Raw genomic sequence first — 26,637 nt, forward strand, 5'->3', positions numbered from 1 at the left:
AAATAAAGAAAAAACAAGACAAGGCTGCAGGATGTAGCCTCCTGGCCCAGGGAGGGTGTTCAATAAATGGTTGTCGCTGTCTTTGTTGGGAAGAAAGGAGTTATTTGAAAGTCAAAAGAATCTACCAGGTGTCAGGACAAGACTTGGGGGTGGGGTGGGAGATTGTAGCAACAGCCGGGTTTCAGCTTGGGCAGTTGTGTGTGGCTGTGAGGCCACCATCGGAGACAGCAGGATGGGGGGTGGGGTGCACTTGCTGAGTGACTCACGCGAGGAAGCGAGAGGCGGTGCGCTGCTGAGGGCGGAGCAAAAGGAAGAAAGATGCAGAGGGAAGCTTACCGAGCACAGGCGAGGTCCCGGGGGCGAGCGCGGTAAGGGGACCACGGGCCCCGGGGGGTCGCCAGGGGCGGGCGCGGGCGCCGGGGAGGCGGGAGCATCCGGGCTACAGCGGCGGCCGCGCGGGGAGGCGAGCTCGGCTGGGCGGGCGCCTGAGACGCGGCCTGCGAGGCGATCCTCAGCCCCGCGGATGAGCCCGCCTTGGCCGGGGGCGGGGGGGGGGGGATGTGTGGTGACAGCGGAAGGGATGGCGAGAGGGGATGGCCTCCTCTGCCCGCATTACTTCGGGGTCCTCAGGACGGAGGTACTTGGCCTCGCATCGCCCCTTCCAACCCCTCCTCGCTGGCCCGGGCTCCAGCCGCGACCCTGGGATGGCGGCGGATTCCTTCAGGCTGATCCCGGGGGGGCCCCCCCAAAACCCCCGCCCCCGCTCCCCTAGCAGAAAGTGCAGTGACCCCCCCTGTGGCTGTGGGTCCGATCACACACACACACACCCCGATCCTGCTGAGCGCCTCCCTCCCACTGCCCACCTGTCAGCACTCCTGCCCCTGCCAACAACGGAAGAAGCAGAGGGACCCCAAACCAGACCTGGGCATGGGGTGAGGGCTGCACCCCGAAGGCGAGACCCTGAGAAGACCTGCTTAGATGTGGACCAGTGACTAACTGGGTGTGAGGGGACTTGACCACCAAAGCTGTGTTGTGGTATCTTTGCTTCCAGATTTGAGGCAATGGCCTAACTAAGCAAAGATAATCTAATTTGGCCTTAGGTCAGCAAACACTTCCTGGAGGTCCTCAAGAAATAGAGCGCCCAGGGCTCTGACAGCTGCCCTTTACTGCTCACACACTCACTCTGTGCTTGTGCTGAGCTGCTACTTATGGACCTCATCCCTCATCTTTGCAACAGCCCGTCAAGGTCCATCACCTGCACTTAGCAGGTGAGAAAGCTGAGGCACAGGCACTTTAAGTCACTTGCCCCAAAGCAAGGGCTAGCAAAGAGTAGAGTCAGGATCTGAAAGCAGGTCTTTCTACTCTAGGGCATCACGCTGCCTCTACAGTAACATTAGGTGCTGAAAGTGAAACTTGGTACACGTACGGGTCCGCTTGGCTTGTATTTCTGGCAGCTTAGTAGGAAACAGAATTGTGTATGATGAGAGGTTCATTTTGCATGAAATCAGTGGTTGTCATGGAGTGCGGATCTGCAGAGTGCAGTGGCCGTTGGCGCGGCAGGCGGTGCAGTAGCGTTCGTGGTCCACCTGGACTATGCCCATTGTTGCAAAATCACTTTTCTCAGCCCTGAGACACCAGTGATTCACAATCCTTCTTCAGAAACGCCCTCCCCTATGTGTCAGCTATTGTTTATCAGTCATCTCCTTGGCTTGTTTGTTTGTTTGTTTGTTTTCCTCTTGTTGGTATTCCCTTGGCCTCAGTGTTCACATTCTCCAGTACTCGTTCTAGACAATTTTATCGATGTTTCCTACTTTACCTATCATCTCAATGATGGCAACTCCCAAATTGATCTTTCCAGCCTACCCCTAATCTGTAACTCCAGACCCAAATCCTCAAATATTCTAATCCCTACTGGCTAATTGCAATGTATGCCCACAAGGCACCCAAATCCAATATTTCCAGATACAAATTTATCATCTCTAGCCTTCCCACAAGGGTCTTGGTTCAGGTCTCTTCACATCCTTGCCTGGGCTATTATAGCACCTTCCAAACTGGTCCTCCTGCCCTCTTTTTTTTTTTTTTAACATCTTTATTGGAGTATAATTGCTTTACAATGGTGTGTTAGTTTCCGCTTTATAGCAAAGTGAATCAGCTATACATATACATATATCCCCATATCTCTCCCTCCCTCCCACCCTCCCTATCCCACCCTTCCAGCTGGTCACAAAGCACTGAGCTGATCTCCCTGTGCTATGCAGCTGCTTCCCACTAGCTATCTATTTTACATTTGGTAGTGTATATATGTCCATGCCACTCTCTCACTTCATCCCAGCTTACCCTTCCCCCTCCCTGTGTCCTCAAGTCCATTCTCTACCTCTGCGTCTTTATTCCTGTCCTGCCCCTAGTTTCTTCAGAACCTTTTGTTTTTAGATTCCATATATATGTGTTAGCATACGGTATTTGTTTTTCTCTTTCTGACTTCACTCTGTATGACAGACTCTAGGTCCATCCACCTCACTACAAATAACTCAATTTCATTTCTTTTTATGGCTGAGTAATATTCCATTGTATATATGTGCCACATCTTCTTTATCCATTCATCTGTCTATGGACACTTAGGTTGCTTCCATGTCCTGGCTATTGTGAAGAGAGCTGCAGTGAACATTGTGGTACATGACTCTTTTTGAATTATGGTTTTCTCAGGGTATATGCCCAGTAGTGGGATTGCTGGGACGTATGGTACTTCTATTTTTAGTTTTTTAAGGAATGTTCATACTGTTCTCCATAGTGGCTATATCAATTTACATTCCCACCAACAGTGCAAGAGGGTTCACTTTTCTCCACACCCTCTCCAGCATTTACTGTTTGTAGATTTTTTTTTAAATTTATTTATTATTTATTTATTATTTATTTTTGGCTGTGTTGGGTCTTCATTTCTGTGCGAGGGCTTTCTCTAGTTGCGGCAAGCGGGGGCCACTCTTCATCGCGATGTGCGGGCCTCTCACTATCGCGGCTTCTCTTGTTGCGGAGCACAGGCTCCAGACGTGCAGGCTCAGTAGTTGTGGCTCACGGGCCTAGTTGCTCCGCGGCATGTGGGATCTTTCCAGACCAGGGCTCGAACCCGTGTCCCCTGCTTTGGCAGGCAGATTCTCAACCACTTCGCCACCAGGGAAGCCCTGTAGATTTTTTGATGATGGCCATTCTGACTGGTGTGAGGTGATACCTCATTGTGCTTTTGATTTGCATTTCTCTAATGATTAGTGATGTTGAGCATCCTTTCATGTGTTTGTTGGCAATCTGTATATCTTCTTTGGAGAAATATCTATTTAGGTCTTCTGCCCATTTTTTGATTGGGTTGTTTTTTTTGATACTGAGCTGCATGAGCTGTTTGTATATTTTGGAGTTTAATCCTTTGTCAGTTGCTTCGTTTGCAAATATTTTCTCCCATTCTGAGGGTTGTCTTTTTGTCTTGTTTATGGTTTCCTTTGCTGTGCAAAAGCTTTTAAGTTTCATTAGTCCCATTTGTTTATTTTTGTTTTTATTTCCATTTCTCTAGGAGGTGGGTCAAAAAAGATCTTGCTGTGATTTATGTCATAGAGTGTTCTGCCTATGTTTTTCTCTAAGAGTTTTATAGTGTCTGGCCTTACATTTAGGTCTTTAATCCATTCTGAGTTCACTTTTGTGTATGGTGTTAGGGAGTGTTCTAATTTCATTCTTTTACATGTAGCTGTCCAGTTTTCCCAGCACCACTTATTGAAGAGGCTGTCTTTTCTCCATTGGATACTCCTGCCTCCTTTATCAAAGATAAGGTGACCATATGTGCATGGGTTTATCTCTGGGCTTTCTATCCTGTTCCATTGATCTATATTTCTGTTTTTGTTCCAGTACCATACTCTCTTGATTACTGTAGCTTTGTAGTATAGTCTGAAGTCAGGGAGTCTGATTCATCCAGCTCCATTTTTCTTTCTCAAGATTGCTTTGGCTATTTGGGGTCTTTTGTGTTTCCATACAAATTGTGAAATTTTTTGTTCTAGTTCTGTGAAGAATGCCATTGGTAGTTTGATAGGGATTGCATTGAATCTGTAGATTGCTTTGGGTAGTATAGTCATTTTCACAATGTTGATTCTTCCAGTCCAAGAACATGGTATATCTCTCCATCTGTTCATATCATATTTAATTTCTTTCATCAGTGTCTTATAGTTTTCTGCATACAGGTCTTTTGTGTCCTTAGGTAGGTTTATTCCTAGGTATTTTATTCTTTTTGTTTTAGTGGTAAATGGGAGTGTTTCCTTAATTTCTCTTTCAGATTTTTCATCATTAGTGTATAGGAATGCAAGAGATTTCTGTGCATTAATTTTGTATCCTGCTACTTTACCAAATTCATTGATTAGCTCTAGTAGTTTTCTGATAGAGTCTTTAGGATTCTTTATGTATAGTATCATGTCATCTGCAAACAGTGACAGCTTTACTTCTTCTTTTCTGATTTGGTTTCTTTTTATTTCTTTTTCTTCTCTGATTGCTGTGGCTAAAACTTCCAAAACTGTGTTGAATAATAGTGGTGAGAGTGGGCAACCTTGTCTTGTTCCTGATCTTAGTGGAAATGGTTTCAGTTTTTCATCATTGAGAACGATGTTGGCTGTGGGTTTGCCATATATGGCCTTTATTATGTCGCGGTAAGTTCCCTCTATGCCTGTTTTTGGGGGTTTTTTATCATGAATGGGTGTTGAATTTTGTCGGAACCTTTTTCTGCATCTATTGAGATGATCATATGGTTTTTCTCCTTCAATTTGTTAATATGGTGTATCACATTGATTGATTTGTGTATATTGAAGAATCCTTGCATTCCTGGAATAAACCCCACTTGACCATGGTGTATGATCCTTTTAATGTGCTGTTGGATTCTGTTTGCTAGTATTTTGTTGAGGATTTTTGCATCTATGTTCATCAGTGATATTGGCCTGTAGTTTTCTTTCTTTGTGACATCTTTGTCTGGTTTTGGTATCAGGGTGATGGTGGCCTCGTAGAATGAGTTTGGGAGTGTTCCTCCCTCTGCTATATTTTGGAAGAGTTTGAGAAGGTTGGGTGTTAGCTCTTCTCTAAATGTTTGATAGAATTCGCCTGTGAAGCCATCTGGTCCTGGGCTTTTGTTTGTTGGAAGATTTTAATCACAGTTTCAATTTCAGTGCTTGTGATTGGTCTGTTTATATTTTCTATTTCTTCCTGGTTCAGTCTCAGAAGGTTGTGCTTTTCTAAGACTGTGTCCATTTCTTCCAGGTTGTCCATTTTATTGGCATAGAGTTGCTTGTAGTAATCTCTCATGATCCTTTGTATTTCTGCAGTGTCAGTTGTTACTTCTCCTTTTTCATTTCTAATTCTATTGATTTGAGTCTTCTCCCTTTTTTTCTTGATGAGTCTGGCTAATGCTTTATCAATTTTGTTTATCTTCTCAAAGAACCAGCTTGTAGTTTTATTGATCTTTGCTATCGTTTCCTTCATTTCTTTTTCATTTATTTCTTATCTGACCTTTAGGATTTCTTTCCTTCTGCTAACTTTGGGGTTTTTTTGTTCTTCTTTCTCTAATTGCTTTAGGTGTAAGGTTAGGTTGTTTATTTGAGATGTTTCTTGTTTCTTGAGGTAGGATTGTATTGCTATAAACTTCCCTCTTAGAACTGCTTTTGCTGCATCCCATAGGTTTTAGGTCATCGTATTTTCATTGTCATTTGTTTCTAGGTATTTTTTGATTTCCTCTTTGATTTCTTCAGTGATCTCTTGTTTATTAAGCAGTGTATTGTTTAGCCTCCATGTGTTTGTATTTTTTACAGATTTTTTCCTTTAATTGATATCTAGTCTCATAGCCTTGTAATCGGAAAAGATACTTCATATGATTTCAATTTTCTTATATTTACCAAGGCTTGATTTGTGACCAAAGATATAATCTATCCTGGAGAATGTTCCATGAGCACTTGAGAAGAAAGTGTATTCTGTTGTGTTTGGATGGAATGTCCTATAAATGTCAATTAAGTCCATCTTGTTTAATGTATCATTTAAAGCTTGTGTTTCCTTATTTATTTTCATTTTGGATGATCTGTCCATTGGTGAAAGTGGGGTGTTAAAGTCCCCAACTATGATTGTGTTACTGTTGATTTTCCCTTTTATGGCTGTTAGCATTTGCCTTATGTATTGAGGTGCTCCTATGTGGGATGCATAAATATTTACAATTGTTATATCTTCTTCTTGGATTGATCCCTTGATCATTATGTAGTGTCCTTCTTTGTCTCTTGTAATAGTCTTTATTTTAAAGTCTATTTTGTCTGATACGAGAATTGCTACTCAGCTTTCTTTTGATTTCCATTTACGTGGAATATGTTTTTCCATCCCCTCACTTTCAGTCTGTATGTGTCCCTAGGTCTGAAGTGGGTCTCTTGTAGACACCATATATATGGGTCTTGTTTTTGTATCCATTCAACCAATCCATGTCTTTTGGTTGGAGCATTTAATCCATTTACATTTAAGGTAGTTATCGATATGTATGTTCCTATTACCATTTTCTCAATTGTTTTGGTTTTGTGATTGTAGGTCTTTTCCTTCTCTTGTGTGTCCTGCCTAGAGAAGTTCCTTTAGCATTTGTTGTAAAGCTGGTTTGGTGGTGCTGAATTCTCTTAACTTTTGCTTCTCTGTAAATGTTTTAATTTCTCTGTCGAATCTGCATGAGATCCTTGCTGGGCAGTGTAATCTTGGGTTTAGGTTTTTCCCTTTCATCACTTTAAATATGTCCTGCTACTCCCTTTTGGCTTGCAGAGTTTCTGCTGAACGATCAGCTGTTAACCTTATGGGGATTCCCTTGTATGTTATTTGTTGTTTTTCCCTTGCTGCTTTTAATATTTTTTCTTTGTATTTAATTTTTGATAGTTTGATTAATATGTGTCTTGGCATGTTTCTCCTTGGATTTATCCTGTATGGGACTCTCTGTGCTTCCTGGACTTGATTGACTATTTTGGGAAGTTTTCAACTATAACCTCTTCAAGAATTTCTCAGTCCCTTTCTTTTTCTCTTCTTCTTCTTGGACCCCTATAATTCGAATGTTGTTGCATTTAATGTTGTCCCAGAGGTCTCTAAGACTGTCCTCAATTCTTTTCATTCTTTTTTCTTTATTCTGCTCTGCAGTAGTTATTTCCACTATTTTATCTTCCAGGTCACTTATCCATTCTTCTGCCTCAGTTATTCTGCTATTGAGTCCTTCTAGAGAATTTTAAATTTCATTTATTGTGTTGTTCATCATTGTTTGTTTGCTCTTTAGTTCTTCCAAGTCCTTGTTAAACGTTTCTTGTATTTTCTCCATTCTATTTCCAAGATTTTGGATCTTTACTATCACTACACTGAATTCTTTTTCAGGTAGAATGCCTATTTCCTCTTCATTTGTTTGTTCTGGTGGGTTTTTACCTTGCTCCTTCATCTGCTATGTGTTTCTCTGTCTTCTCATTTTGCTTAACTTACTGTGTTCGGGGTCTCCGTTTCGCAGGCTGCAGGTTCGTAGTTCCTGTTGTTTTTTGTGTCTGCCCCCTGTGGGTAAGGTTGGTTCAGTGGGTTGTGTAGGCTTCCTGGTGGAGGGGACTGGTGCCTGTGTTCTGATGGATGAGGCTGGGTCTTGTCTTTCTGGTGGACAGGACCGCGTCTGGTGGTGTGTTTTGGGGTGTCTGTGGCCTTATTATGATTTTAGGCAACGTCTCTTCTAATGGGTGGGGTTATGTTCCTGTCTTGCTAGTTGTTTGGCATAGGGTGTCCAGCACTGTAGTTTGCTGGTCGTTGAGTGGAGCTGAGTCTTAACGTTGAGATGGAGATCTCTCGGAGAGCTTTCACCGTTTGATATTATGTGCAGCCGGGAGGTCTCTGGTGTACCAATGTTCCGAACTCGGCTCTCCCACCTCAGAGGCACAGGCCTGACACCCGGCCGGAGCACCTGTCAGCCACATGGCTCAGAAGAAAAGGGAGAAAGAAAGAAAGATTGAAAGCGAGAAAGAAAGAAAGAAAGAATAAAATAAAGTTATTAAAATAAAAAATAAAGAAAATTATTAAAAATTAAAAAAAAAAAGTAATTTAAAAAAAGAAGAAGAGAGCAACCAAACCAAAATGCAAATCCACCAATGATAACAAGCGCTAAAAACTATACTAAATAAACAAGACCAAAAGACAACCATCAGAATGGGAGAAAATATTTGCAAATGAAGCAACTGACAAAGGATTAATCTCCAAGATTTACAAGCAGCTCATGCAGCTCAATAACAAAAAAACCAACAACCCAATCCAAAAATGGGCAGAAGACCTAAATAGACATTTCTCCAAAGAAGATATACAGATGGCCTACAGACACATGAAAGAATGCTCAACATCATTAATCATTAGAGAAATGCAAATCAAAACTACAATGAGATATCATCTCACACCGGTCAGAATGGCCATCATCAAAAAATCTAGAAACAATAAATGCTGGAGAGGGTGTGGAGGAAAGGGAACACTCTTGCACTGTTGGTGGGAATGTAAATTGATACAGCCACTATGGAGAACAGGATGGAGGTTCCTGAAAAAACTACAAATAGAACTACCATACGACCCAGCAATCCCAATACTGGGCATATACCCTGAGAAAACCATAGGTCAAAAAGAGTCATGTACCAAAATGTTCATTGCAGCTCTATTTACAATAGCCAGGACATGGAAGCAACCTAAATGTCCATCGACAGATGAATGGATAAAGAAGATGTGGCACATATATACAATGGAATATTACTCAGCCATAAAAAGAAATGAAATGGAGGTATTTGTAATGAGGTGGATGGAGTTAGAGTCTGTCATACAGAGTGAAGTAAGTCAGAAAGAGAAAAACAAATACAGTATGCTAACACATATATACGGAATCTAAGGAAAAAAAAAAAAAAAAAAAAAGGCCATGAAGAACCTAGTGGCAAGACGGGAATAAAGACACAGACCTACTAGAGAATGGACTTGAGGATATGGGGAGGGGGTGGGGTGAGATGTGACAGGGTAAGAGAGTGTCATGGACATATATACACTACCAAATGTAAAATAGATAACTAGTGGGAAGCAGCCGCATAGCACAGGGAGATCAGCTCGGTGCTTTGTGACCACCTAGAGGGGTGGGATGGGGAGGGTGGGAGGGAGGGAGATGCAAGAGGGAAGAGAAATGGGAACATATTGTATATGTATAACTGATTCACTTTGTTATAAAGCAGAAGCTAACACACCATTGTAAGGCAATTATACTTCAATAAAGATGTTTAAAAAAAAAAACAAAAAACTATACTAAAAAAAAAAAATCTACAGACGGAACCCTAGGACAAATGGTAAAAGCAAATCTATACAGACAAAATCACACAAAGAAGCATATACATACACACAAAAAGAGAAAAAGGAAAAAATATATATATCTATATATTAATAGAAAAGAGAGCAACCAAATCAATAAACAAATCTTCCAATGATAGTAAACTCTAAATACTAAACTAAGATAAACATAAAACCAGAGACAAATTAGATGCAGAAAGCAAACCCCAAGTCTACAGTTGCTCCCAAAGTCCACCGCCTCAATTTAGGATGATTCATTGTCTATTCAGGTATTCCACAGATGCAAGGTACATCACGTTGACTGTGGAGATTTAATCCGCTGCTCCTGAGGCTGCTGGGAGAGATTTCTCTTTCTCTTCTTTGTTCACACAGCTCCTGGGGTTAAGCTTTGGATTTGGCCCTGCCTCTGCATGTAGGTCGCCTGAGGGCATCTGTTCTTCTCTCAGACAGGATGGGGTTAAAGGAGCAGTTGATTAGGGGGCTCTGGCTCACTCAGGCCGGGGGGAGGGAGGGGTACGGAATGCGGGGTGAGCCTGTGGTAGCAGAGGCCAGCGTGATGTTCCAGCAGCCCCACAGACCCTCTTGAAAGTTCAAGAGTCTTGGTCTTTGGTGTCTTCAGACCTGACCAGAGAGAACAAGCCTTTCTTCCTTAGCACCATGTGCATGCCTCTAGGGAAGCCCTTTGCATGTTATGTAACTGCTGACTTGTCTGTCTTCCCCTGTGAGTTCCTTTAGCACTGATTTTGTCCTATCCTTTGTATCCCTTGGCCTGGCACATAATAGACAGTAAATATTTGTGTAGCTAATGACCTTGTAATGAATTGAAATTTTTTGAGGACAATTTATAGGTCATAAAACATTTCACTGTGCCTCATGTGACATCTCACTCCACTCTTCCTCTGATCTGTCACCATTAGTCAGTTAATGTGCGTGTGTTGGTAGAGGAGGAGCATTAGAAAGTGAGTTTGCAGGTGGTTGGAGATGAAGGTTAATGACAAAATGAAAATAAGTTCGCCAAATAGGGGAGTTGATCCTAAGGGTGTTTTTATGGTTGACATAAATGTTCAGTCACGGCATGGTGACTCTCTTCTACTTTCCTTAGACATTGGGTCAAATGAGGAAGCTGAGTCCACTCAACTAGAAGAGAAGCAAAGACAAAGTCATCATGGCTTCAGTGTCTACGCATGAAAACCAAGATAAAGGTCCCCATTTGCCAGCACCAAGCAAGCAGGTATATTTCTAAATTGAAAGTCTGCCATCTGAAGAGGAATATCATACAGGACTTCCCTTAAACCTCATCCTTGATCAGTCATCTTAGTTTTTTCAGTCTGGCACTTTGTAGGATGGGTTCAGGGAAAATAGAATGGGGAAGGAAAGTGTGTTTTTGGCTGCCTTGAAAGGGAGCCTTTTAAGTTATTTACAAAATCCTTTCTTTACTCTTCCCTGTTTAGAATTCAGCTTAACTAACTCTTCCATAGGTTGTCAGTGACTGAAGAGGTTTCCTTTACCAGAACAAAACTCTTAATAGAATCTAACAGAATGCTACAGGATGCATGTTTTTTCATTTCTGTTATCAAGGCTAATCATACTAAGGATATGCTGCTGACAGGTGTTCCTGTTTGGGATGGCAGAGTCCTTAACTACTAAATTAGCCATCAGATTGAGAACCCCAGTGTTAACAGGGACACAGTTTTTCAACTTCTTGAGAATGAATACTGTTTGTTTCGGGGACACATAAGTGAAGAAAAGAGAAAGTATTGTGATGGATTAATAGAGTTCATGTTCTCTGGAGTCAACTTTTTCAAGCTAAAAATGGGTTATGGAGGAGATGATATTTAAGAAGCAAAGTTTAGGAGAGGCAAATAGACAAATGATATCACATCATAAGGAATTTAGACACCCGAGTTGCCTCTGTGAAATGGAGAGCCATAAAACATTTATGGTTCTACCGAAAAGGATCGCCAGAGCTCCCTGGGGACACTCCAGGAGCTTCAGTCTTGACTGCAGGACTCAGAGCAGTTGTGATAGTTGGGGGTCCCTGACCATGGATGTGTGTATGTGTGTGTGTGTTGCGGGAGGAGAGGGAGGGAGGTGTTGCTTATTTCTGCCGCAGCCACAGGCAGAACCAAGAAAAAATATTTACACTGGGATAAGGAGGAGTGCTTGCTGAGCTAACGTAAGTGGTGTGTGAGAACAGCTTCTTCCCTGGTCACTGTGACTCACCCTGACCACCACTTCCGTGCGCTGTGCTATGGGGAGTTGTAGAGGAAGAAGAGGGAGGTTGCCTGCTTGGGCTGTTTGTAGAGCTCTGAAGGCACAGGTGCCACAGGATCCTTGCCTGTCACTATCATGCACGTAAAGTGCTTGGCACAGTGCCTGGCCTGTGCGCAAGTGCTCAGGAAATAGTGATCACCATCCACATTGACATCTACTACAAACAAAGAGTCAAAAAAGAACATTTGCAAAATCAGCAAGGTGAACTTCAAAACCCATGGAACTGCACCTCAACAAGAAAAACACTAAAACTCCAAGAGATGAATGGCAGAGGACCTACATAAGTAATTCACAAACAAGGAAATAGCAGTGTGACTTAAGGAAAAAATTAAATAAAATTTGTTTCTAAAAAACAAATGAACCACCCACAGAAAGGGAAAATTTATTTACAGATCATATATCTGATAAGGGTCTAGTATCCAGAATATATAAAAAGCTCTTACAACTCAATAACAAAAAGACAGCCCAATTGAAAAATGAGCAAAGGGCTTGAATAGGTGTTTCTCCAAAGAAGATATATAAATAGCCAATATTCAGATGAAAAGATGCTCAATGTTATTAGTCATTAAGGAAATACAAATTAAAACCACCATTTCACAATCACTAGCATGACCACAGTCAAAAACAGAAACAATTTAGTTTATTTAGTTTAAATAAATTGAATAATTTATATTAAAAACATTTAATGTGCTAATTTAAAAAAAAGAAACAAAACACGTGGGTCCATGGGTTCAGTCCCTGGTCGGGGAACTAAGATCCCGTAAGCCGGATGGCGGAGCCAAAAAAAGAAACAAAACAGAAGATAACAAATGTTGACAAGGATGTGGAAAAATTGGAAACCTCTTACATTGTTGGTGGGATTAGAAAATGGTGCAGCTCCTGTGCAAAACTCAAAAAGTTAAACGTAGAGTTGCAGTATGGCCCAGCAGAGCTGAAAACAAAAACTTGTGCAGGAATGTTCATAGCAGCATTATTCACAATAGCCAATGGTGGAAACAATCCAAATGTCCATCAGTGGATGAATGGAGAAACAAAATGTGTTATATTCATACAATGGAATATTATTGAGCCATAAAAAGAAATGAAACACAGATACATGTTACCACATGGGTGAATCTTGAAAACATTATGCAAAGGAAAAGAAGCCAGCCACGAAAGGTCACATGCTGTATGATATTGTTTGTACCAAATATCCAGAATAGGCAAATCCAAAAGGCAGATTAGTGGTTGCTAGGCAGTTGGAGAGAGGAGGGAATGAGGACAGACTCCTTAATGGGTATGGAATTTCCTTTTGGGGTGATGAAAAAGCTCTGGAACTAGATAGCGGTAATGGCTGCACATATTGTAGATATACTGAATGCCATGAATTGTATTCTTTAAAATGGTTAAACACAACATTGTAAAACAACTATGTTCCAATATAAAATTAAAAAAAAATAAAGTGTATGGGAAAATGAAAAAATATATAAAATGGTTAAAATGGTAACTATTATGTTAAGTGTATTTTACCACAATAAAAAAATTAATGAGTCACTGAACAAGAAAAGATTACAACCGAGGTCTAGTTGCAGGGATTGCCTCAACAGAGAAGGACAGTCTGGCTGAAGACTACATAGAGATGCTCAAACACATTAGTTATCAGACAATAAAATATTGCTTTATACCTATTAGACTGTTAAATTTTATAAAACTGGATAATGCCAAGTGTTACAAAATCCTTTCTTTACTCTAACCTGCTTGGAATCCAGCTTAACTAGCTCTTATGCGGTTCTTAGGCATATAGAGGAATGTTCACACGCTGCTGATGGGAGTGGATGCTGGTGCAGCCATTGGGGAGAGCACTCTCGCAAAACTTTGTTCAACTGGGAATATGCATGCCCTGTATTTTACTTCTAGATACATATCTGAAAAGTGTTCTCACGTGGGTCTGTAAGGGGACATTTGGTGATGGGGACTCGGAAGCATCCTGGAGAATCATGCCACAGTTAGAAACAGTGGACTAGATAAATATAGCAACATGGATAGATCTTAAAAGTGTAGAGCTGAGTTGAAAACATTTTAAAAAATAAAACTAAATGTATAAAACAATGCCATTTGCATTAAAAAAATGCAGGCACCCAAAGCAATGAACATTTTGCAAGCATATATACAAACAAAAGATCCACATTAAACACCCAGAATGGCGGTGATGGGCAGAGAACGAGGATGGAGAATGTGGGTGAGAGTAAGTGAATAACTACATACATACCTACAAAAGGGGAGGATAATAAAAAGATGGGAGTTAGTCCAGATTGTAGCACATCAACATGATTAAAAAAAGTACTGTAGAACTAATAAAAATAATGTCAACCATGTCAATAGTTCCCCCAGATATTTTGTGCAGACCATTTATAAATGTGTTTAAAAAAAACTGTTAAGATAAAAAGTAAAGTATGTAGAAAAACAAAAAGCAGTCTGCTGATGCTTTTTAGACTATAGTTTCTCATAGTCTAAAAATGCATATAGAAGTATAAATAGGTAAATTGGAATACAGATCTATAAATAGATAACTTGTAATACCGCTCTGAGTGTGATCCCAGATGTGTAAATATTATGCTGTAGGGGAAGTCTCTCTCTTCACCCAGGAGGAGACCTTGAACTGGGTCTTAAGAAGACCAGGTAGACAAAGGGAGTGAGTGTCATTGCAGGGACAGGGACTGCATGGACAGAGGCTGAAAGTAAGAAAGAAAATGTGGCCTCAGCAGTAATGCATTCTGACCAGATATCTGCTTCATGCTCACTAGTCACTGAATCACTCTGCTTCTCCAACTGTGATTCTTTTCTTGCCTAAGTCCATCCAGCGTTCACAGCTGGAAAGCACTGGCTGAAACTGGCCATTGCTCAGTGCTGGCAGCCGGGACAGAACGCACACTGTGTGACCAGAGTGAAGAGACCTCCTTGCGCTCCTCCAGGGAAGACAGAGCAGATGCTCTTCTGATGATTTCAGTCAAGTCATCATGTAACTTTCCTTGCAGAGTCTGTTGTTCTGTCCAAAATCAAAACTGCACATCCACAAATCAGAGATTTCAAAGATTATCCGGGAATGTCAAGAAGAAAGTTTCTGGAAGAGAGGTAATTGCACCCCTCTTAATCTTTGTTAACACTGTATTTGCTGCAATAAACTGCCTAATATCATATTAGAATTATGGTATTGATTTATTTTTGAGCAGGGACTTTGCATAATTCCCTGAAGACATTGATATCTGAGGCTGCTTGGAATTTAAATCCATGTTGAGACCCTTTTAAGGGCAGGGATAATATCTGATTTAGGAGCTGTTTACCCCCCTTGGCAAAAAGTGATGCACACCTAACACTTTCTTTCATGTGACCGAGAACGCATACCAAGAGTGTTATTTAGAATTTCTTGAAAGAGTAGACTTTCCTCAATTCCACTGGGCTCTAACCTTCAAGTTCAGGTTCATTTCTCCCTCCCAGAGCCAAGCACACTGCTTCACAAATAAAAAGTACCTATTAAATATTCGTGGAATGAATGAAGAGTGGCAGCATTCTGTTAATACTTCCCTTACGATGTCTTGAAGTAACCTTTTCTGCCAAGTCTCTTCCTCTTTCTGGGCCTGCTTTATATGAGACAAGGGTGTGAACTGAGGCTATGCATTAAGGTCCCGTTTAATTTTTAAAATTCGTGACTTGTCACTTGAAAATGTCATAATAGAGCCTATAGATATAGTCCCAATATTGCTGGCACAGGGATAATTTTACTTTGAAATGCTCATTTTGATTTCTTAAATCATTCAAATCCAGTATCAGTTGTTTTTGGAAGTAACACTCCTTAGAAGTTGATGTTTACTGTGCATTACTGATTATTGCTTGTGCTGCTAGAAATTTTCTGACAACTTATGAGTGAGTAATTTATTTAAGCCTTAGTAGATTAACATTTCAGTATGACCCATTTGCCTACCATCAGGTAGATAGCTCTGAGTGGAAAAATTGTTGCTATCTGATTTGTCTTGGTTACTAGGAAGAGCTAGCAACCAAGACAAATCAAATAGCAACCAATTTTTTTTTATCACTTCTCTGTGCTTTGGGAAGAAGTCATCTGACACATTTTGACAGAACTAGAAACTGCCTTTTCTGGACTAACTTGCCTGTTTAGAGATAAAAATCATCTGTAAACATCTGTTTACCTCGAATGTAGTAATCTTCAGAAAATAAACGTATCCAAATTGTGTGACAAAATGTCATAAAAGACAAAAGCAGGGAACTATAGTAGGTAGGGTGTGCAGTTTACTGTCCTCTTTTTTTAACTGTCATGCAGGATTGAAAATTTCAAAATATATAGTGAATGGAAACTCCCAAATTCAGCAGCTCAGCGCACACACATGAAGATGCCTGTGTTGTATGTAGTGATCAGAATCCGGTGCGTGGTGGGTCTCAGAGACGGAGTGGTAGGGGGTCTAGGTTTTGTCACGTTAATGCTGTGCATTAGGTTGAGTGCCTGGGGCAGACCCCAAGAAAATGCTCCTTGCGGTGCTTAATATCTGTCAAATTGGTAAAATAAAAAATGACTAAAATCTCACTGCCAAAGCAGGAAGAGAAAACACTCAGAGTAATTCTCCCTCATTCCTCCAGGTGAGGTGCCAAGTTTTAAAATACCAATATTGAAGGGTGTTTTTGTTTTACAGCTCTGCCTTTTTCTCTTGTAAGCATGCTTGTCACCCAAGGACTGGTCCACCATGGTAAGATTCAGTATTTGGTACATAGTTTAAATGAAGAGAATCCAGTTTTCTGTGGTCCTCCTGGCGGTGTTTGGTACTTGGCATTTATTTTTTGGTGAAAGATTTATTTATGCAGGCTTTTGCCTGTTTCTAGCCTACGTCCCCAGCTCTCCCTCCCATAGATGTCCTATTTCCCGGAATGAGTGACCGTGACAAAGAGAAATTAAATTTGCAGTTGGAATTAAGGTCAATAATCAGCTGACCTTAAAAATAGGGAGATTATTCTGGACTATCCAGATGGGCCCAATATAATCAAAAGGGTCCTTGAATGTGACAGTGGATCAGAAGACAGAACCAGAGAGATGGCAGCCTGAGAAAGACTCAGCTCAACATTCCTGAGTTTGAAGATGGAGGAAGGGGCCATGAGTCAAGCAATGAGTGGCCTCCAGAAGCTGGAAAGGAAGAAACCTTGGAGCCTCCAGAAGGGCTTGCAGCTCTGCTGATGCCTTGATGTAGCCCTGTACTATGGTCTGAATATTTGTATTCCCTTGCCCACCCCAAATTCATATATTGGAATTCTAAAGCCCAAGGTGATGCTGTTAGGGGTGGGGCCTTTGCAGGTGATTAGGTCATGAGGGTGGAGCCCTCATGAAGGGGGTTAGTGCTCTTACAAAAGAGACCCCACAGAGGGCCCTGGCGCCTTCCACCATGTGAGGATACAATGAGAAGTCGACCATGCCAGCACTCTGATCTTGGACTTCCAGCATCCAGAACAGTGAGAAATAAATGTCTGCTGTTTATAAGCCACCGAATCTGTGGTATTTTGTTATAGCAGCTCGAATGGACTAAAACACCCAGTGAGGGTTTCCCTGGTGGCGCAGTGGTTGAGAATCTGCCTGCCAATGCAGGGGACACGGGTTCGAGCCCTGGTCTGGGAAGATCCCACATGCCGCGGAGCAACTGGGCCCGTGAGCCACAATTACTGAGCCTGCGCGTCTGGAGCCTGTGCTCCGCAACAAGAGAGGCCGCGATAGTGAGAGGCCCGCGCACTGCGATGAAGAGTGGCCCCCGCTTGCCACAACTAGAGGAAGCCCTCGCACAGAAACGAAGACCCAACACAGCCATAAATAAATAAATAAACAAATACTTTAACAAAAAAAAAAAACACCCAGTGAGACCCATTTTGAGCTTCTGACCTCCAGAACTGTAATGTATTAAATTTGTGTGGGTTTTTTTGTTTTTGTTTTTGGCCACGCTACATGGGGTCTTAGTTCCCTGACCAGGGATCAAACCCGTGCCCCCTGCAGTGGAAGCGTAGAGTCTTAACTACTGGACCGCCAGGGAAGTCCCAAACCTGTGTTGTTTTAAACCACTGAGTTTGTAGTAATGTGTTACGGCAGCCCCAGGAAACTGTGGTAGTGCCTGTCTCTGTACCAGAGTCCCTGTGTCTCCCAGGGCCTTGGTATATGGTTAGACAGATACTTCCCTGCACAAGGGTGCTCCAGGGAAGAGGTAATTGGAGCTGAAATTCACCCAAGCTCTGAACACCAAGCCCTTTGTCCTGGAGAGAGGCTGCACCTGCCTCAGGCGGGGCACCCGTGCGCAGCAGATCATGAGGACTGGCGGCCGCCCTGCATCGCCCACATACCCTCTCCGTGCCTCTTAGCACTGTCCATTGTTCCCCTCTGTTCGTCCTTCCTTGCTCTCTTCTTTCCCCGCGGCTCCATCCAACCAGAGAACCTATATAGCATTGCTTAGTCCCCAGACAGCAAGAAGGCACCTGACCCTGTGGAAGCCCATTATACTGAACACTGCTGATTACTAGGATTTTAGAGAGTACTTGTACCCAGCAAACATGAGGGAAGATGTTCAGCTCTTTCTGGGGTCTGAAAGACCACGTCATATATCTAGAAGAATCTCATTTCAGTCAGCATTATTGTTGTCTTTAAAGTTGATTTATTAAATATGATTTCATTTTTATAACTTGAAGATAGTCTTTTTGTGGAAATATATTAGTCAGTAATAAGCCTTTTTCAGAACATTTTTGACACAAAGAAAAATATGGCCATGACATCTATATATAGGGATTATGTTTTATGAATATTAAACTACTTGCTCAAAATCTACCATGTCTTACATCTGTACAAATATATATTTTTTAAAATTTTTATTTTACTTTATTTTGATTTTCTCTTTTCTAACATTATTTATTTATTTATTTATTTTTGTCTGCATTGGGTCTTCGTTGCTGCACGCGGGCTTTCTCTAGTTGCAGAGAGTGGGGGCTACTCTTCGCTGCGGTGCACGGGCTTCTCATTGTGGTGGCTTCTCTTGTTGCGGAGCACGGGCTCTAGGCGTGCGGGCTCAGTAGTTGTGGCTCACGGTCTCTAGAGCGCAGGCTCAGTAGCTGTGGTGCACAGTCCTAGTTGCTCCGCAGCATGTGGGATCTTCCTGGATCAGGGCTCGAACCCGTGTCCCCTGCATTGGCAGGCGGATTCTTAACCACTGAGCCACCAGGGAAGCCCTGTACAAATATATTTTTCCAGGTTGTATGTTACTTTTCTACAAATTTCCACAAACATAGTGGCTTAAAACAATACAAATTTATTAGCTCGCAGTCTTGAAGGCCAGAAGTCCAAAATGGGTGTTTCTGAGCTGAAATCAAAGTGTCAGCAGGGCTGCATTCCTTTCTGGGGGCTCTAGGGCTTCCTTTCCCTTTCTAGCTTCTGGAACTCACCCACATTCTTTGGCACATGGTCCCTTCCTCTGTCTGCAGAGCCAGCAATGTGGAGCCAAGTTCCCATACTGCCGTCTGTCTGGTTCTGTCTCTGAATCCTTTTTCCACGTTCAAGGGTCATCGTGATTACATTGGGCCCACCCAAATAATCCAGGATAATCTCTCTATTTTAAAGTCCTACGATTAGCCACCTTAATTCCATTTTCCACTCTAATTCCCTTTTGTTGTGTAAGGTAATGTATTCACAGTTTCTAGGGATTGGGATGGGAACATCTGTAGGAACGTCCATTATTCTGCCCACCATAGGTGGAAATGCTTTCATTTTAAAATTGTGATCATAAGCAACTATACTCCAATAAAAATTAATTTTAAAAAAATCTTAAAAACAACAAACAAAAATAAATAAATAAAATTGTGATTATATATACTGTGAATCTCTAAACTGAAACTCTGTGTTGAGTTACTTTAAAAGGGGAGGGGGCAGTGACTAATCGCTTAGAACTAAGTTATCTCCACCTTGCCTTGATATCTTTAAATACATCATGAATTGTCTGTTTCATGTTCTTTTTCTATACATTAAAGCCATTACTTGTTACTTGCCAAAAATGACTACTATTTGAGAGTTAAATTCAATCAAGATTTGAATTATCTCTTTTAAGATCATCTCTTTAGATTAAGAATCTGTGTATATCTTAAACCCTGAAGACTTCTTCATACTTTATAAATTTAAATAAGTTATAAAATGAAATAATAATGTGTTTATACATTACTTCTTAGGTTATTTAGCAGCTAATCCAAGATTTGGATCATTGCCTAAAGTTGCACGTAAGTCATAGAAGGAAAAAAAAGTTTCATTTTTTAAAAAGAAGATGTTTATAGCAACTGGAGATAGGAATGTCCAGGTTAACCAAATTGCCTGTATTGACTCTCTGAAAAACCAGTCTCCATTTTTTGCCACCTTGCAGTTTTTAGTTCGTTCGACACTTTCTGATGGAAAGCTGAGCAGTAGGGACTTCACCTTACTCCCCTCTAAAGCATGGACTAGGAGGGCCTGGCAGGATAAAAAGAGGACATCGACAGCAGAGTCTCTGAATGATAGCGCCACGAGAGATTTTAATTTCCTTCTTTTGGCCAGTCTTTTCCAAATATTTTCTATAACGGGCATAACAAACAAATAGTTTTTTTAAATCAGGGCTTTCTAATAGAACATTTACCATAAACTTAGGGTTTCACCTTCTTATACTGGTTATCCATAGACCTTTTATGGACACAGAGGACGTATTCCGGTTTATGATCTGAAACCTCATTCCCAGCAAGAATAGCAGGTTGAAAATGTCTTCCATGGTTCTGCCTCGTGACCTTCCTCCCTGACACGCAAGATGAACTGCAGCTCCCCATACTCCGATCCATAAAGAAAATTAAGGGGCTCTCCTACCCAGTGATTTGGATTTGGCTACCTAGAGCCACAACCCAAGTCACATCTGTCCCTCCCCATGGCCTCAGAGATTTGTTTGCCAGTTGGGCCTCCCTCTGGCTGCCCATGTCTGGGGCATCACCTTTGCTTGCTCTGTCCCGGCCCTTCTACCTCCAGTTCAAAACTGAGGAGATCAAAAGTCTCCAGTTCCCAATCCTGCTCTTTAGTAGGGAACTTCATTCCCAGAGTTTTTGTTCATTGATTCATCAAGGTACTTTTGTTATAAGAATTACTGCTGCTAATAAAGTTCTAGAAGACCATTAATGGAGGAGATTCCAAACCTTGAAATTATTTATCTTTCCTAACCTGCTCTTGCAGTTGCTGGTGTCTTGGGATTTGGCCTTGGAAAGGCATCATACATAAGAGTATGCCAGAGTAAATTCCATTCCTTTGAAGGTCAGCTGCGTGGGGCTGGTTTTGGTCCAGGGCATAACAGGTTTGTACTCTGTTTTGGGGGGGTTTTTTAATAAATTTATTTATTTATTTTTGGCTGTGTTGGGTCTTTGTTGCTGCACGCGGGCTTTCTCTAGTTGTGGCAAGCGGGGGCTACTCTTCGTTGCGGTGCGCGGGCTTCTCATTGTGGTGGCTTCTCTTGTTGCGGAGCACGGGCTCTAGGCACACGGGCTCAGTAGTTGTGGCTCGTGGGCTCTAGAGCACAGGCTCAGTAGTTGTGGCACACGGGCTCAGTAGTTGCGGCCCACGGGCTTAGTTGCTCCACGGCATGTGGGATCTTCCTGAACAGGGCTCGAACCCATGTCCCCTGCATTGGCAGGCGGATTCTTAACCACTGTGCCACTAGGGAAGCCCTGTACTCTGTTTGATTAAGGGATTATAATAAAGATAATTACTAAAAAGTAAATGAAAGATCATTCACCATTTACAATATTAAAATAGTTTTTAACATCCATATGTTGAAAAAAAACTCAAAGTTTGAGTTGTTGCTATTCAACCTCAATAATAATTATGATTTATCTGGGTTACCTATTTCATTTGCTCACCAAACATTTAGTAAGTACCTACTATATTCAAAGCATTGTACAAGTCTCTAAAGAATGCCTTGATCAGCAGACACAGCTTCTACTGTCACGGGGTTACACAAATTTAACCAGGGCTCTTGACTGCAGGACTTCTCAGAGCCTTTACTATATTAATATAAATCATGATTCTCATTAAGGGATACAAGCAGTAGGACTCTGGAGTAAGCGGCATTACCTCTGCTGTTAGAGTCGCTGGGATCAAAAGGGGTTCTAACTGCTAACTTACTAAGCTGCGTGACCTTGGACAAGTTTCTTAAACTCTCAAATCTTCAGTTTTCTCATTTGTATAATATGGTGATCAGAATTTTTTTCATGGGATGGTGTAAGGGATAGAAATGATTGTTCATGACGCTCAGTGAGAGCTCAGTAAATAATAGCTATTTCTACCATGGTATTATAAGACTAGTGTTGGGGACACATTTCTCTAAAGAGCCCTTACTTGTCACAGTGGATTCTGTTTGAGATGCAGCACAACATGGTGAAAACAACATTGGACAGGAAAATCATTATTAGCCTTTTTGTGGAAGAAATTCGGGGAGTCTGAAACCAAGAAACAGCTCTGATAATTCCTGAAAAAAATTAGGCTTGAGAACTTTAGTGTAGAAAATACCTCTAAATAATCTAAAATATGATACAAATGAATTTATTTACAAAACAGAAACAGACTCACAGACATAGAAAACAAATTTATGGTTACCAAAGGGGAAAGGGGGCGGGGATAAATTGGGAGTTTGGGATTCATAGATACACACTACTATATATAAAATAGATAAACAACAAGGTCTTACTGTATAACACAGGGAACTATATTCAATATCCTGTAATAAACCACAATGGAAAAGAATATGAAAAAGAATATATATAAACGTATGTATACATATAACTGAATCACTTCGCTGTACACCAGAAACTAACACAACGTTGTAAATTAGCTATACATCAATTAAAACTTTTTTAAAAATCTCTAAATAATATTGTGTTCAGACTAGAGCTTCCAGTGTCAAAGTACAAACCAACATTTTTGCTTCTATTTTAGGCACTGCCTGCTTACCTGTGAGGAATGCAAAACAAAGCATGGATTAAGTTAGGAGGGAAGTTCACAGCCTTCGACTTCCTAAACTCTGTGTCTGTGGGTTTTGAAGTTTCTAAAAACATCTGAATTTGTACACCTTTAAAATGTCAAATGTACTTTAAAATAATTTACCTATAGTAGAACAGAAACATGGTGATTCTCTCACTCTATTGAAATGCTTTCGCGGTTGATTCTCCATTGAATTGAGCATTCCATGTTTTTCTGTTGTTTAAGAACATGTTGGGAGCATTCATACACCAAAAGAAATTCTGTTGCATTCTTACTTGCTTACAGCTAAATAAAAGAATTTAGAGTCTTCTCTGATTCACCCCCATCCATTCTTTCACTCTGCTTTTGTTCAGGGTTTTAAGATCCCTGATGGAGGATAGGAATGCATGTTGAGGAACTTGGGAATCATGCCCCAGTGTGTATGTATGGAGGTAGAAATACAGGGCAAGAAAGACTGTGACTATGGGAAGTGCTTTCTAAAATGTAGGGGCCAAGATTTTTTAATGAAAAATATTTCATTTTAAAGAGTCACAATACGAATCAACTGTCCTTTTGATGACCTTGGTGACTTTTATGTCTCCTCGGTATGGTGAAGTTTTAGAAAAGCCCATTGTTTTAGGTACCTTGCTTAGCTAATGGTTACATGCTCATGGTCAGCTCTCAAGAACTGCGTTCTTTTATATTCTGCTGGTGGCCTAAAAGAATAAACACAACTTCCCAAAATGTCCCTCAGGAACAGTTTACGTAATTCTGGGAGGACTCACTGGAAGAATTAATTCAGAGAATGATAAACTTCAGGGCTTTCAGGGAGCTCAGAGGCTGCCAATCCAACCCCAAGAGTTGCATTCCTCTTCTCCTGCCAGGTTTTTTGCATGAAAACAAACTCTTCCACTGGAGACCTTTTGTCTTTATGACAGATTGTCTGAGCCCTACATGAAAACTTCTCTTGCATCTTTGCATTTTCTCAGGAAAATACTTTATATATGTGTCACCATTTATATACCGGGGGTGTGTGTGTACTCGTTTGCATTTTACTTACATCTTGAAAGCTGTACCGAGGAGGTAAAAAGGGAAACCTCATTGAAAGTTAATGCTTGATATATATTTTATTTTCTGTATCAAAAATATTTGGAAGTTTTTATTTTTACATGAACATTATGTGTATGAAATGGAGTAATTTTGACCAAGTCTCTTTTTATATTACATATCCTGGTGTTTTCCTGTCGATAAAGTTCTATTTCTGTAAATCAGAACGCAGAGCCAATATCCTAGCTTCCTGGATGCAGTTTAACTTCTGGCTCCAACAACTAGCAACTGGTGACTCTGTGTTATCTCAGCTATTGCAGAAATTCAGAATTGGGTACTTTTATTTCCTGCGTTCCAGAAGATGATTTCCCAGGGATCAGAACATTTTCACATTGATAAGCACAGCAAGTCAATGTTAAAACCCATCTTGGGGTAGTGGGGAAAGATGAATCTATTATTGTTAAAAGGGAACATTGTTTTTAACTGCTGACATCTTCATAGTCATTCTGACTCCAATTGGGTTTATGGTTTGGGCTCTCTGATCTTCCTAAGTGGATACGTTTCTATTAAAGCAGTTTTATCGCAGTGATCTTAGTGCGAAAGAAAATCAGTCAAGGAAAAAAACCTGGAAGGTCACCCAAGAAATCTTGAATATTTTGCTGCATTATCTGTTGTATATATTAGGAAGCAGGTATCTGAGGCAGAATGTCTGTTTTTCCAGGAAGACATGTTAAAGGAGTGGCATCTACTTGTCTGTTAGCATTTAGCAGTTACCAACCCCCATCCCCAAGGTGGTCATAAGTTTATAAAAGCAGTACTTTCATGATAAAAAAAAAAAAAAAAAAAGAAAACCTTGGCAAAGAAAAAGTTGTAGATAAACTTGCATAAAAGAAAGAACTGATGAGACTACACGGTAAATGTTGGATGTCTAACCAACTTCATTGGCAAAACTTTCCTTATTCCTTGTTGGACTGATGTTCAAAAATGAAGAAAATGGAAAATATTCTATTATTTTACATTTGGTTAATGGAATTTAAAGTGTAACGTTTAGATACTTTATCCCTGGATGTACCTATAAGAAGAGACAAACTGGATATCTAAAATAAGCCTTGTCCTGCATTTGTACTTTACCTAGTACATTACCTGCATTAACTTTACCTGCATTTTTACTTTACAACATTGTAAAATGTTCTTGACAGTGGAGAATGGCACTAATAAGAGTAAGGATGATCCTTATCCAACCAGAAAACAACATCGAAGTGGTTTATTTTAATTCCATGTGACACTCCAGTGATGCCAGAAGTGTGTTTCTGTCTTGGGTTACATATGAATGGATGACTGGAAAGGATTCTGTCAAGATATTTTAAATTCTGAGACATTGCTCAAACGTTCCCCCCACTGTTAGCTAAGGTGAACATTTGTTTCTAAATTTTGCTTCTCTGTGATCCTGGAGTTCAAAAGTTATTGCTGGACTTAACACTATATTCTGCATGAAATACACAGTTCACAATTTAAAAAAATAGTAGCAAAATCCTTTTATGTCTGATTCATTTACCAAAATAGATCAGAATTTCCAATATATGTTATATATTATCTATGTGTAACTATATATAATGACATAATGTATATGATGCTAATATATTTTTAAAATCCTCCTTTAAGCAAAGACATTCTCTTCCCATGCTGTCAGAATAATTTTTCTATTTTCTGTTAACATTATGACAGTGATAATATTTATATTGAATGACTTGATTAAGTAATGAAAATGTCATTGTAGGTAATTTTCTTGATATTCAAATAATGCAATTTGTTAATCAACAGAAAAATTTTCCACTGTGGAACTCTGCACCCAAATTTCAACTACAGAATTTGATTTCATAGACATTTAGAGTTGGTAGAGATTTCAGTGATTAACCCAGAGGCTGCAGAGTCCAGGACCAGACAGTGTAACTGAGTGAAGCTGTACCAGTGGCATATTAAACACCAGGGTATTCCTCACTTCCACACACACAAATATGTGGGCCCACTGTTGTCAAATCTTCCAATTTTTCAAAACAAACAAGTGCAGGTTTTTGTGTGACATGTCCTGGTTTAAATGTTCAACAATTGAGTGCCCACTCTGTGCCAGGCCCTGTCCTAGGTCCTGGGAATGTAACAGTGAACACAACCAACAAAATTCCGTCTCCCTGAAGCTTATATTCTCATCACCAGTTTGTGGCTTGAGATCCAACCCAACCTCTCCCTGACTGTGGAAATCGCCTTTGTTGTCTGGGCAGGTGAGTTTCGGGACCTACATGTGTACTTCCAGGGGAAGGCCCCCTGCTACTCCACATGCAACACAGTACCCTGCCCAGAAGCTAACCTCTTCAGAAAGGTCTGTGGGAGCCCAGGGTTCCCTCCCTCCCCATCTAGACTGGGAGCTCCTCCAGGACAGGAAGTATATCTTTTTTTTTTTTTAAACTTATCTCTCAATCTTCAGCCCCACAAGCGTTCATGGCCAGATATAGGCACTTTGTAAATGTTTGTCAACCTAAACCTGTAATTTCCCTGTAACTACAAAACAGAATTCTTAGTCTTCTTTCACATAATAGCTTTTAAATATTGCAAGGCATGTTTCTTTCAGAATTCTGGCTAAAGAGCCCCAGGTTTTTCAACCACTGGAGTGAGTTTCCAGCCCTATCACATCCTGGTCTTGGGACACCCTTGGGTTTGTGGTGTCCTCACATACAGCAACACCCCAGAAATGGACTGACCAGTTCAGAGGGCAGGATTAAACAGGCTTATTTTTTCAGGCCGCTGAACTGGTAACAAGAGTGGTTCTGTGTCCAGCCCTGTGCTCAAATTCAGGCTCCACTACTTACTGGCCACCTGACATTGAGTCAGTTATTTATCTGCCCTGGGCCTCAATTTCCTCATCCATAAAATGGAAATAG

The 26,637-nt window shown here is 40.8% G+C and overlaps 1 protein-coding gene across 1 annotated transcript; it reads left to right on the forward strand.

The window, feature by feature from the left end:
• Positions 1 to 281: 281 nt before the first annotated feature.
• Positions 282 to 25,200, forward strand: OCIAD2 (OCIA domain containing 2). The gene is made up of 7 exons (XM_068542994.1): positions 282 to 368; positions 10,463 to 10,591; positions 14,649 to 14,745; positions 16,317 to 16,370; positions 19,864 to 19,911; positions 20,879 to 20,996; positions 22,634 to 25,200. Exons 2-7 carry the CDS (start codon positions 10,526 to 10,528, stop codon positions 22,683 to 22,685), a joined length of 435 nt encoding a protein of 144 aa, XP_068399095.1. The 5' UTR covers positions 282 to 368; positions 10,463 to 10,525; the 3' UTR covers positions 22,686 to 25,200.
• The last annotated feature ends 1,437 nt before the right edge of the window (positions 25,201 to 26,637 follow it).

This window comes from Eschrichtius robustus, chromosome 4, assembly GCF_028021215.1.
Source record: "Eschrichtius robustus isolate mEscRob2 chromosome 4, mEscRob2.pri, whole genome shotgun sequence".
In the NCBI taxonomy this organism is placed as follows: Eukaryota; Metazoa; Chordata; class Mammalia; order Artiodactyla; family Eschrichtiidae; genus Eschrichtius; species Eschrichtius robustus.

Coding starts and splice junctions, on each gene's coding strand:
- OCIAD2 (XM_068542994.1), top strand. CDS start 10,526: ATGGCTTCAGTGTCTACGCATGAAAACCAAGATAAAGGTCCCCATTTG. Junction 10,592..14,648: donor TGCCAGCACCAAGCAAGCAG/GTATATTTCTAA, acceptor CTTTCCTTGCAG/AGTCTGTTGTTCTGTCCAAA. Junction 19,912..20,878: donor ATCATTGCCTAAAGTTGCAC/GTAAGTCATAGA, acceptor CTGCTCTTGCAG/TTGCTGGTGTCTTGGGATTT.